Source organism: Lottia gigantea (assembly GCF_000327385.1).
Source record: "Lottia gigantea unplaced genomic scaffold LOTGIsca_45, whole genome shotgun sequence".
Lineage (NCBI taxonomy): Eukaryota > Metazoa > Mollusca > Gastropoda > Lottiidae > Lottia > Lottia gigantea.
In genome coordinates this window covers 727,629-741,694 of record NW_008709577.1, presented here as the reverse complement: position 1 = coordinate 741,694, position 14,066 = coordinate 727,629, and the positions used below count along the sequence as shown (strand labels likewise).

Here is a 14,066-nt window from a genome sequence, read left to right as displayed (position 1 = left end):
AACTTTTTGGTTTTAAATAGTGTTCTTACAAAATGATAATTAATACTTAATAAAAATCTGTCAGTAATTGTCCTTTATTTGCTTTCAATTTCAATATGGTTTGTCCTGGGTTGATAATAATCAATTTCACCAAGTTTCGTCATAATCTGCAAAGAATTCTGCAGTCAAGAATTGTGCATTGAAGAGAGTTTGTGGAAGGACAGATGGACCGACAAATGACTGACTGACTGCTTGACGGACTGAATTAAATATAAGCATGCACTTAACATTTTATGTGGGCGTATAAAATTCTTCCTATTGTCCTTAAAAATTCTTATAAATTTAACAGATGTCAATGTTGTTCCAATGTCAATAAATACTTAAAATCTTTCATATTTATAAAAAACATATAAAATCTTGTCAATTATAATGCCATATATTCTTACAAACATTGTGCCCCTTCCTACACTATTTCTTTTAAATTTTAAATGATAAAGGACCTTGTTTTCCTGGTATTCTACTTGAAAAAAAAAAGTTTCCGTTGAATCAGCCTTTTGTATTTATGACATCACCACATGCAAATAACAGTACTTACATTTAATCATACAAATGAATATTTAAATGTATATTTATCAGTTGAATACAAGAAATATAGCTCGAAATAATGTAGTACTTATCAAAGGGAAATAAATCCACCCACAATCTAATGAATCATTTCCTCAACAATTTCAAGTTTTCCTTAACTTTTGGTCTATTCAGTGATCAATAGAGTAAGATCCTACTGTTAATGTCATAGAAACCATGATATGAAGAGTGTTGCCTAAAATATTTCTGACCATTTCTTTAAAAATATATTGATCATTACTGCTGGCCATGACCAAAAGTCAAATGTTTCATGTCTTTGTCATATTCTTGAAAATTCTCTTGCTTCAATTACAAATCTTCTTATCTTAACTAATACAAAGATTCATACATAAGATCCTGCCCTGGTTACACAGCTTAGCATTTATCTTATAGAATAATGTTGCACTCAAAAGTTGAGCAGAAGGTGTATTGGGTGTCATATCAGCTTGAATCCTCTTCAAACAAGGGGAAACATTCTGTTAACAAGGAATTGGAGCACTTGCACTGAATCCCAAAGAGCATAAACACATTTTTTTAATATTTCATAAAACTCACTGGAATGGTGGAGGCAAGAATGCTGTAGTAGCATGGATTCAAAACTCAATTATTCAAATGAAATGGTGTTGTACATATTCTTTTTCTGCACCTCCAACTGACCAATCTTTACTCTGAACAGACTGTAGTAACATACAAGCCACCCAACACTTTTTCCTTGGACTGAATTTTGAACCATATACACTGAGCTACCACATCCCACATCAATAATTCAAATTTAAGACAATATATTCCCTGTAGATGATCTAACTGAATAAACACCTATTATATCATCAGTAATAATATTTATATAATGTACATATAACTTGAAACTTGACCAGTGGTCAAACATGTTTTCAAGAAGGAAAGTAGTCAGATTTATAATTTATAATAATCTTTACCGTATTAGCCTGATGCTTAAGCTGGCAAAATCTACATGCTGCCTTGCAATTTTTGCAAAATATTGCTAAGGAAATTTATATAAAATACAGATAATATTAAAGATATTTCAATGAGCTATAATAGAGTATTTGACATGAAGGTATCACTGTCATTGGGTGTCATCGTTATAAAAGGCCCTGGGTTAGATCACATCACTTTCATAATCTCTTGCTTACATTTCTCAATAAATGAAAATAAATAGAAAAGTAAGATTAACACCCACATGTTGTCTCTATTTTGCGATTTGTAAATTTAACACAAAAAATACTATTATGTTAAATTTATATGTTACATCATGATATGAGGATGTATTTCTAGTTTTACAAATTCATTTTAAGACTGCAGTACTTTTGTTGGCAAAACCAAAATGCATTGACTTCCGTAGATAAGTCCTAGCTGGATTGAAATATTGAGAATTGCCTAAATACTTTAACTTCCATTTTCAAATTGGTCTTAACCATGAAAGTTTTGACAACACCGGATATATTTTCAGTATTTATCAAGTAATAATATTAAAATATCAACTGATTATTATGTCTATAATATAATACATAAAATAATATATAATATAATATAAACATTGATCAAACACTCTATACTCCACCCAAATCATTTATCATTCTCTATTCTAATAAATAACACTTTATAATCATATAAACAATTATTCAATTTCAATCAACATTAAACCTACATACTGACATTTGACAAGGTTGACAATTAGCTTACAACTTTCCTACCTACATTAATTGTAAATCATGTGCAGGGGTCTTGACAGGAGGGTTCTTGAAGCTATAAAATTCTGTTTTTCACTATTTTTTGTATTTTTAAGCATTTTGCAAAAAATGATTCCATAAATCTGAGACTGACCTCACCAAATCCCCACCTGGCTACACATGTGATGTCAAATTATAGATTAAATCATTATTATTAAACTAAAATATAATAATCACAAAATATCCTGGTCCAATGATAGCAGAGCTAAAGCCTACACAAATAAAACCAAACTATGCAACCTGTGTTTGAACGAAAAGTTTTCTATCATAATGACCCTAAGCAGACGTTCAGAACATGTCTCAAAAAGTTGACATGGAAATAATAAATATTTCTCATACTTCAGTAGGAACAATGGCTGAAATAGGTCAGTTGCAGCATAGCATGAAACTCTGAGTACCAAATGGTTTTTAATATTTCTATTTGTAAGAAGAAGTATGATTTGCCATCCCCCGAAGAAGTAAAATGTCAAATAGAATGATCTTAGATACAGGTAAAGAATAAATTACAGCAGAAACTAGATCAGTCAAACTACCATGTCTTCTACAAATTCTTTCATTCTGAGAAAAATGCATAAAATTGACGCAACAAAGTTATATACTTACAAATATATTCCTTTATTTAAAACTTAGGCCAAGCACCAATGTAAATAAATCTCTACAAGCACCACTACAAGTTTAATGAAAGATGATTTTCATGTGACTTTTATTTATTGAAGATCCCCTTAATGATTGTTGGTAACGCCCAATAGATAAGGTTAAAAATTAAAATACTCATTACACTAGGGTTAATCAGAAAATGTTAAATATTTAAAATATTGTCAAATAAAAGATAAAAGATTTGAAAAGCCTGCTGGGATAAGAAAAACAACTACTGTATGATATGTTAGTGCAGAGGTGTTGATTTGACTTGTATGGTCACGTGATGGAAATTGCAAAAAGCTGAAGCAATACGTTATCTTAAATACATTCTCATTGCATTTCACAAATTTCAATAGCTAACAGTCCCAAAGCCCTAAACTGCTTAGCAATTGCCCAAGATAATGGCACAGTTTTCACTGAAAAAGTCCAAAGCATTGAGCAATATATAGCGTTTCAATTGACTTCCATTATAGATTAAGAGATCAACACAAATTCTAGTCAAAGCATTTCTCAAAGCATCCATTTCATTTGAAGCATCAATACATCATGATCACTGTATAACTTATTAATAATGACATCTTATCAACAATAACAATTTCATCATTTCTCTTTTCAAATATTAACAAAGTCATTGAAGTTATCTTACTAACTTATTCATCAAAAATATCAGTACTTTTATGGAAATCCTTATTTGTGTTCTCCCTTTCCTCACCCTCTACCATGATAAATCAAAACCAGATAGTGTGTGATAATGCCATTTATTTAAAATGACGAAGGATGAAAAAATAGCATAATAAACAAACAATTAAATAAACAATAAATCATAATGATTTATTATTTGTGTTGTACAGTATTGTAGCCAGTACTAAAATCAGGTATAGCTTCTTCAAATTTCACCTAAACTTGAAAATGAAAAGCTGACATCTGCTTCACCATTTATCAGTTCAAATTACCGAATGCATTTCTTAGTAGCCTAAATATTATTACAATCAGTTATTAATTCTTATGAATGCTTAGACAATCATCACTTCAGTGCACATTCTGAAATAATGTAATATTGTGATGGGGATAGATTTTGAAATCTGCATCAGTGCAAATGTACTTAGACTACCATAACCTCTTAGACCTTGTTAGGAAATTTTGCATTTTTGCAGACACTGGAGTGGGAAATCCCAATCTGTTTACCTGAAACCTGAATTAGCTCAACACATACCACCAAAACATCTTAAGACATCAACTGGCTGCAACCACTGTAAACTAAACCTAGAACTCTTCTTTCATCATAACCTTATCCTCAGTCACTAAACAGTGTAAATTCGGCTCATCATTCTTCACATAGATGTAGTTTAAAGACACAGACACAACTGTCTCACTAAGGTAAACCTTAATATATTTGCATGAATAATCTTACAAACCAACCATGTATTATCTGATCGACATACTAAGTAACTTCTCCAATTCATTGAGTTACAAAAAAAAACCTTGAATAAATACTGAACATTAAAATTTCAACAAAATACATACATATTTCACAATCAAATTTATATTGAATTGACAAATTTCACAACAGACAGTATATATGTACACCCCAAAATTTCACAATAAACAAAACAAAAAAAAAAGACTCCTTATTGTTGTTTCTATTTAAGCATTGTTTAATTTTCTGAAGTTTAAGTTTAGTGAAGGTAAGTTGAGTTTCTTTTTTAAGGTTACATTAACATCAAACCATATGTTGAAATCTTGAGAATTGTTTTTAAATTTTCTTATATTCTTATATTTTTTTTTTAATCTTGAATGAAATTATTTTTTTCATGAAGTAAGTAAAGGTGCCTTCACCATAGCGATTACCAGTGTAACAGTGTAACTTCTCAGTAGCAGGACTGTTGCATTCAACACTTATGACCTCTATTCTTATTGGCAACCATACACGACTGGTGATTGCTATAATGTGAGGGCCTCCATTAACCAATGGACTGAAGTACCAAGATAATCTCTCAGAAAAATTTAGTCAGCGTATCTGTTACAACATTACTGAGAAATAGAACAATTTCATTCTAGAAAAAGATGGAGACACAATCTCTTTAAGTAGAGTTAAATGTATTCATGTAAAGTCTCATTTGGTTGTATTGCCCTTGAATACTTCTTATACGTTTTAATGTATTTTATCTTCAATCATAAGTCTGCTATTCTTGACTCCTAACTACTTTGCTTCTAAAATTTAATTCAGTCTATCGCTTGAGATAAGGCTAAAAATAACTGCTGCATTCAATGATCTGGGAGGACTATGAATATGTAACACGGCAAGTGAGGATATAAAATGGTTGTGTCACCCAGGAATACTGTATATCTAGAGGTGATCTAGAGAGAAGACGAAGAATGATATAAATGTTATGGTAATAGCTAGGTACTGGTAAAAGAAAGACAGTTGAGATTATTCAAGTATTGATTAAATACACTCCAACAATCACTGACATCTTTTCTTACTAGTTCTACACTCAAACATACCATCACATATACTCACAACAATTACTGACATCTTTTCTTACTAGTTCAACACTCAAACATACCATCAAATATGCTCACAACAATCACTGACATCTTTTCTTAATAGTTCTACTCTCAAACATACCATCACATATACTCACAACAATCACTGACATCTTTTCTTAATAGTTCTACTCTCAAACATACCATCAAATATGCTCACAACAATCACTCACATCTTTTCTTACTAGTTCTACACTCAAACACACCATCACATATACTCACAACAATCACTGACATCTTTTCTTAATAGTTCTACACTCAAACATACCATCATATATACTCACAACAATCACTCACATCTTTTCTTACTAGTTCTACTCTCAAACATACCATCAAATATACTCACAACAATCACTCACATCTTTTTTTACTAGTTCTACACTCAAACACACCATCACATATACTCACAACAATCACTGACATCCTTTCTTAATAGTTCTACTCTCAAACATACCATCAAATATACTCACAACACTTACTCACATCTTTTCTTACTAGTTCTACACTCAAACACACCATCACATATACTCACAACAATCACTGACATCTTTTCTTAATAGTTCTACTCTCAAACATACCATCAATTATACTCACAACAATCACTGACATCTTTTCTTGATAGTTCTACACTCAAACACACCATCAAATATGCTCATAACAATTACTCACATCTTTTCTTACTAGTTCTACACTCAAACACACCATCACATATACTCACAACAATCACTGACATCTTTTCTTAATAGTTCTACTCTCATACATACCATCACATATGCTCATAACAATTACTCACATCTTTTCTTACTAGTTCAACACTCAAACATACCATCACATATACTCACAACAATCACTGACATCTTTTCTTAATAGTTCTACACTCAAACATACCATCACATATACTCACAACACTTACTCACATCTTTTCTTACTAGTTCTACACTCAAACATACCATCACATATACTCACAACACTTACTCACATCTTTTCTTACTAGTTCTACACTCAAACATACCATCACATATACTCACAACACTTACTCACATCTTTTCTTAATAGTTCTACACTCAAACATACCATCACAACACTTACTCACATCTTTTCTTACTAGTTCTACACTCAAACACACCATCACATATACTCAAAACAATCACTGACATCTTTTCTTAATAGTTCTACTCTCAAACATACCATCAAATATACTCACAACAATCACTGACATCTTTTCTTAATAGTTCTACTCTCATACATACCATCAAATATACTGACAACACTTACTCACATCTTTTCTTACTAGTTAAACACTCAAACATACCATCACATATACTCACAACAATCACTGACATCATTTCTTACTAGTTCTATTCTATAACACATAATTCTGTATTTTCACAACAATTACTCATATCTTTTCTAACTAGTATTACTCTGATTATACCAACAGTTTACCTCTTTCTCTATTCTCAGTCTTATTTCACACTATGGAGATGTAAAACCTGTGTAGTCAATAATGCACCATGATATGATCATTTCATGGCAACACCCTTATTTATGTAGGAATTATCCGAACTATGACTTTAATCAATATACAAGACAAAATTCAACAGTTTATCTTTTAAACTTCAAAATAACAACAAATTAATAAGGTAGTGATTACAAAACAAAAAGCATACTAATGGGATTGACACTTATGCTGTGAAAATAGAAGGGGAGACCAGTTTGTCAATAAAATGAGTACACCATTTTACTTGTTAAAGTCAAACAAAACAACTATTTCAGAAATGAAATGAAATGAATGGAGTTTTACGCCCTACTTTTCTGCACCATGTGGGCTAATGAAGACGGGCAACACCATGCAGGGTGAAATCAGGGAAATTTTGGCAGGACAGCGGCATTAGCGTGCTCTTTTTCCATTTCCAACTGTCGATGGATCTGTAACATGCACAGCCTGTAGCACACATGCCCTAAATTACAGTCCCATCCGAATGACTAGACTCTTTTTCCATGTCAGCCCCTCTTACCTGCATCACTGACGGGGAAACCGGGTTGAAAAATCCGAAGGTACCGGTATTACCTCGACCAATGCCAGGATTGAAACAAGCATCTAACTTGCTACTGAGCCAACGCAGCTATTTTGGAGACCTAGCATCTTCACCTTTTTTTTAAAACTATCAAACTAGGGTATTTTAAAGTGAGAAGTGTGCCATTTTGGAGGGTTGATTTGAGTTTTCAATATATGTGAACAGTACTATTAATTTACTAAAATTGCATAATTCCTTAAAAAATATCTTTAAACTAGGAATTTCTTTTCCTATTTCTATAGATGTCTTTTCTATATGAAAGTGTTTTTAACTTTCAAACATATGGATTTGAAGTCTCAAATTTTGACGGATTGGCTCAGCTAAAAACTTCTGAGACTAAGGTATGATTGGTCAAAAAAAATGGTCACTTTAAAGTCTGTGAATGATTGAAAAGAATACCAATTACATTGCTCCTGCCAATCTGGTGCAGAAAAGTAGGATTTAAAACTCAATTCATTTTATTTCATTTCATTCATATTAAGTATCATACTAAACTTCACTAAGAAATGATGCACAAATTATTACAAAGAAGAATATTGTGTAAATCCGTTACTATATTGGATTAGTTTCAACCACTGGAGAGGATCATATAGACAAATGATTATTGTTCAGTAAAATACTGATATAGAAAGGTCTGCTGTATATTTTGTATATACATCTGTGCAATTTAACTACTAAGACCTACTGGATTGCTAAATAACATCTTCATTTTCTTTCACTCAAATCATCTAATTTGTAAACAACAGCGTTTAATTCTTTCTGAATACTGCGTCATTAAATTCTCTCAAATGTGTAAGACAAATTGTCAAAACATATCAATGTGCATGTTTGATGAGTATAATCTGATTTTTAAACATTACAGTTTAATGAAAGAGAAGAAAAATCTGGCAACACTGTTTATATTAAAGCTATTTTTAGACTAAGAGAAAAGATCTGGTGCTATCATCAGTAACATGTACAATATACCAACAACAAACTGTTATATTAACAAGTTAAATATCTCATTATTTCATTGAAAGAATGATGCCCTTGGCACACAAACAACAGATGGGAGGGGGGAGCAAGGGTTAATTTGTTTGCTAATAAAATAAATTGTTGTCAAACAACCAAATTCACTATCTAAATACCTTGTCCAAACATCAATTAAGAGTTAATATGGGTAGCCAAACTTAAATTAGGAAGTTTAAAAGAAAAATCCTTGTAAAATTATATTGGTTAAGCTTTTATTGAAACATAGGCTTGCGGCAAGTCTCGCAAGCGAATACGCCCACCAGCAGCTTGAGAAAGCGCTAAAAGTGAACTGTAAACCAAACTCTATATTGTAGTCTGTAGAGTGAGCACAAGCCAGAACAGTGAAAAACGCGATATCAGAGTTTTATGCGATATCTCTAAAGAAAATCATCAGATCATCACCAAATTCAATAGTGCACATCTTCATAATGATATTGACACACATACAAACAATCAAAAGAATTCATGGAGAATTGTAACCTGTAGAGTTGGGCACGAGGTAAATGTGAACAGACGGACCGACAGGGGCAACCACAAAATGCGCCCATACTTAGGTGTGGGCATATAAAAATAGTAAAAGTATTTAACCAGACCAACACAAAATATCTGTTATAGAGATATCAGATGTTATATGCAATTAACACAATTCCATCTTTTTTCATTTTTTTCTTCATTTTACAGTCCGAAACATCTGTTTCTATTCCAGCCTATGATGGATATTTTGACAGTTGTCAGGTGGAATAGAGTCAGAGGAAAAAGACCCTGTTAAATGAAGATTTTCCACACCTCCAAAGATACGTCTTTTCTAACATAATATTAGATTACCTTTAAGTTTAAGATGATTGTAAATTATCACCGTAACTTTTGTTTTGTTAGTATCACATGACTCTGTGACTTTTGAACTTTTCGCTGCGCATGCAATTTTAAATCTTTCCTAATCGTTCTTTTCTAAATAGGTTTAAAACCACTGCACCTGCAGAGCTGTGGAAAGTCCTCATTTAAGAGGGCACGCAGTTATAACCGCCTATGCTAGATCAATTTCGCCAAAATAAAACTTTGATGGAAATGTAAACATGACATAAATGGTGTCATGAGAAAATGATGGTATGACTGAACTACAAAAATATTCATCTTTCCAAATATATCTGGGTTTTGCAGATCTGAGGTATCTAAATAGGTTTAAAACCCCTGCACCTGCAGAGATGCAGAATGTCCCCATTTAACAGGGCTTATTATTTCTGTTTCTACACCAGCTGACATCTGTCCACATAGCTTTCAGAGATTGGAATAGAGACAGATGTCTGTCAAAGCGAAAGTCTGCGTTGATAATGAATGACGATGAATATTCAGGTGAATAATATCAAATACGCTTGATGTTCGCAAATGGCTTCGGCCAATGGATAATATCAATGTTTTCTTTCACCATCAGCACATGTTTTAGATAATAAAAGTGGACACAGTTTCTAGTTGAAAAATCTGTTGCTATCAGATTCTACCAGTTAACAGTCAACATGGGCCCCATTATTCTATATACTTTGATTTGTCAGTTTACTCACTTACAACTGTGATGTCTGAATTTGTTTATCAAATACTGGTACCTGAGAATTGCAATCGCATGTCATTTGACCTAGAAGGTTTCATAGAAATGTAAAGTTTAATAATTTTAGCTCAGAAATAAACATAATTTCCTCAAAGAAATTACACCCGAAAATGCCTCAAATTTTAGACTGAAAATTTTCATTTGTTAATTCTTATTATTAAATGTTTTCATCAGTTGACAATTTCATCAAACCAAAAAAACAATCTATATACATACAGTACAATATTGAAGTTGATATTTCAAATCAATTTTATATACAAATAGTTCAAAAAATGCTATTAGCTTTACTCTAGTCTAGTTGGGATATGTGAATTCATCTTTGAAAATGCAATTCTGAAAATAATGCTGTTGGACAATAGCTAAAAGTTGACAATAGCAAAACAGAACAAGTGTATAGTAATTTTTACATTTTACAATCTGATCTAGTTTGCAATGTTTCAGCATATTTGAATTGAGTGGTTTAAAAATATTTAATATTAGATGAATAATGACAACAATCTGTTTCTTGTTCTATATTTATTACTATAAACACCTGTTCCATTTTATTATTCTATTCTTCACACCTCTATTCACAAATATATTTCATTTTATTATTAATTCTATTTCAAATTTTTTATCATTAATGTTATAATATTTAAATAACATTTTTAGTCACAGGTTTAAACCATTCCAGTACTTCACATCTATTCACAGTCCACAACAATTTTTCAAACAAGTTGTATGTAAATACTTAAGACCTGAAACATTTTTCGAAAACTTCCATTTTTTATTCAAAATGCGTTTCTCTGAAACCACCAAAGTGAAAAAGCAGTTGTCTTGTTTTGTGAAAAAACACTGTTTTTCATTTCAAGAAAAGTTTTTTGTGTGAGTAGAATAATAACAAGTTGTGAAACATGTACTGACCTCAACCAATCAACATAAAATATCTCATCAAATGAAATGAATTTGTGTTTGAACCTTGTGGCCATGTGAGATAAACTTCATGTAGCAAAATGGCATAAGCAATGATTCTTTAAGTCCATCATGTTCCCTAACGAAAACTAGAACATCATTTGGGCCTTCCTTATGCAATCATCTGAACTCTCTCAAAATTGTAATTCATTCAAAACTGGTTAACATGGTTGACAACAATTATAAAGCCACTTTTGCTTTACTTTTAAATCATTTACTGAAATTTGCTTCCATATTCCCTCAACAAAACAGTGACCTTGCTTGAGAATAAATACAGTACCAATTTCTTGAAGGTCAAAATGGAAATATTCGTTCAGTCAGGAATGGACACGATATTGATGATAAAGTGAAAATAAACATTAGTAGGCTCATGAAATATAAAGGTAATTAAGAAAAGAGATTAAGTATGTTGTCACGGTAATATAAAGGTTGTAAACTCTTACACTTAGTACTTATAAATTATGTAGAGAGGTTTGTTGATAATGATTAAATGTTTTGTTTTTATTGATTTCACTTCTACCAGGTTTTATTAATGGAAACCACTGGAATGACAGACGACACACCCTATAATCTTTATCTATACCTGTCATCATTGTATGCTGAGATGGTACAACATCAATAATTCAATAACTCGTCAATATAAGAAACGAGCTGCCACACCCTAAATGATTAAACATTAACATTTTCAAGAAAAAAATTAAGTAATAATATTTAATACTATGTGCTTATGTTAAAATAAGCTTTACAAAATAATCAAGTTTGTACTTTCCTTCAGAAAATGGAATTTGACCGTCATTATCAATTTGACAATAAAATAATAAATGATTACACATGGAGCCTGCACTCTTTGTCACTTTATTTTAATTTTGTGTCTAAAGGGGTATGTTTGCAATCTGTTTCACCAATTGACCTAAGTCTCATAAGCGAGATTTATTTAAGCTTAGCTAATCAGAAATATTTTTTAAAGCTCACTCCAAATTTGAGCCTTCAAATCCATGTCCAGAATTATCTGCGTTTCAAAGTTAAGATGACAACTCTTTTCTTAAGACTGCCATATATATATAAGTCATATTAAAAAATAGCAAGTGAAATTCCTAGTTTGAGGTATTTTTGAAGGAATTTATTGATGTGCATACAATTCTACTACTTCTGAAGTTCTGAAGGTTATTTACAAAATATTATAGACCCAAATCAACTCCTGAAAATGGCAAAAATGTCTGTTTAATAGTCTTCCTGCTTGATCAAATACAGAGCAGTAACATGGCAACCCCATGTCAGTCATTGGTCCATTGTTCTATCTATCATGATCATGCCAAGTTACAAATCTGTTTGTTAAATTTCATAATGTTATTTACATCATCACTGCAAATAGATTACATTTCATACAGTTTATTTTCTATCATGAACACCATCATACAAAGTTCTTCTGACTTTAAGACTGATTCTCTCTACGGTACTTCACAAAATCATTAAATAATAGAAACAGTATTAATGTGCAGATTCCAGACAGGGCGCAATCCAACCCCCAACAAATATCTTAATGCAAGCAAATCTGCAGCCAAGATTTCCACAATCTACAGAACATTTGAATGTTAATTTGGAATCTTTGCCAGAATGGCAGAAAGATTTAGAATTGTTTTCTGTTCAGTCTATATCTTCTATCAAATCGTCACAAAAAAACTTCTGACTGTACATTATACATTTAATACACACATCTGAAACATAACATATCTGACCGACCAGTAACTCACTAACCAACCAACTAACACATAGAGCATTCAACAGATAACATATCCAAACTGACACATGACGAATCAGACCCATAACACCCATAATGACCCATAACACAAATAACCAGTAACACAACTGGCCTATAAGAGACCTAACCAGTAACACAACCGACACATATCATCTAACCAGTAACACAACTGACACCTAACACATCAAACAAGTAACACAACTGGCCCATAACACATCTAATGAGTAACACAACTGGCCAATAACACATCTAACCAGTAACACAACTGACAACAAAGCACGTCAAAGCTCCAAATCCTTTCTTTTAAGCTCCAAAACCTTACTTTTAAGTTATCTTAAAAGCACATTTTAAAACTAGGTTCTGTAATATGGCACTACTAACCAGTTTTGAGATCTAAAAATTAGTAGATTAACAATAAATCCAAACACTTAACACTTTCCTTCCTTACAACAAATTCCTTGTATTTCCAGATTAAAATACCATTTAAATTATTCCAAGAACTTCCAGTCCAGTCCAATACTGTGAATGATCCCATCAAAGAAAATATGAACACTTCAAATGTCAGTTATTGGACAAGAAACAATATCTAGTTGATAAATATTTGATAGTAAAAGTCAACCATTCTATTAGTACATTAGTAGACATAAATACTTGGTGAATTATTTAAATATAAGTGCAACAATTGTGAAGAATAAATCAGCAATCATTAATGATAATTAACAAGACTAAGATTTGTAGTAGAAGAACAATGAGAATGGACCAGATGGACTAATTACAGTATTGTTTACATTTTACCTGATTCTCTGTCCACTCTCACCTACCACCATTCATTGATTATTGACTACATTATAAATAACTACTGTATGTCAATATCAGGTAGCTTGTATTTATAACTACTTTTATTTTACATCATTATAAAGCTACTATAATCACATTGGACAGTCTAATATTACCCATTGGGTCAATGACTATCATAAATCTTTCATTTTAGAATATCTAGAATTATTTTAGTCCACTCTGAAGGATTAGTCATTTTCTTCTATGGTCTTAATTTTTTACAACATACATAAACTTTGCATTTCTACTTCATCTAGGATATGAATAAAATTCCGAAAAATCTTTGTGCCAAT

General features: G+C 31.6%; 1 protein-coding gene across 1 annotated transcript; it reads left to right on the top strand.

The window, feature by feature from the left end:
* Positions 1-6,410: 6,410 nt before the first annotated feature.
* Positions 6,411-6,590, top strand: LOTGIDRAFT_123906 (hypothetical protein; the record flags this gene model as incomplete). The annotated part of the gene is made up of 1 exon (XM_009060932.1): positions 6,411-6,590. A coding segment is annotated over one exon (180 nt), but the record flags the coding sequence as incomplete, so codon positions are not given.
* Positions 6,591-14,066: the final 7,476 nt, after the last annotated feature.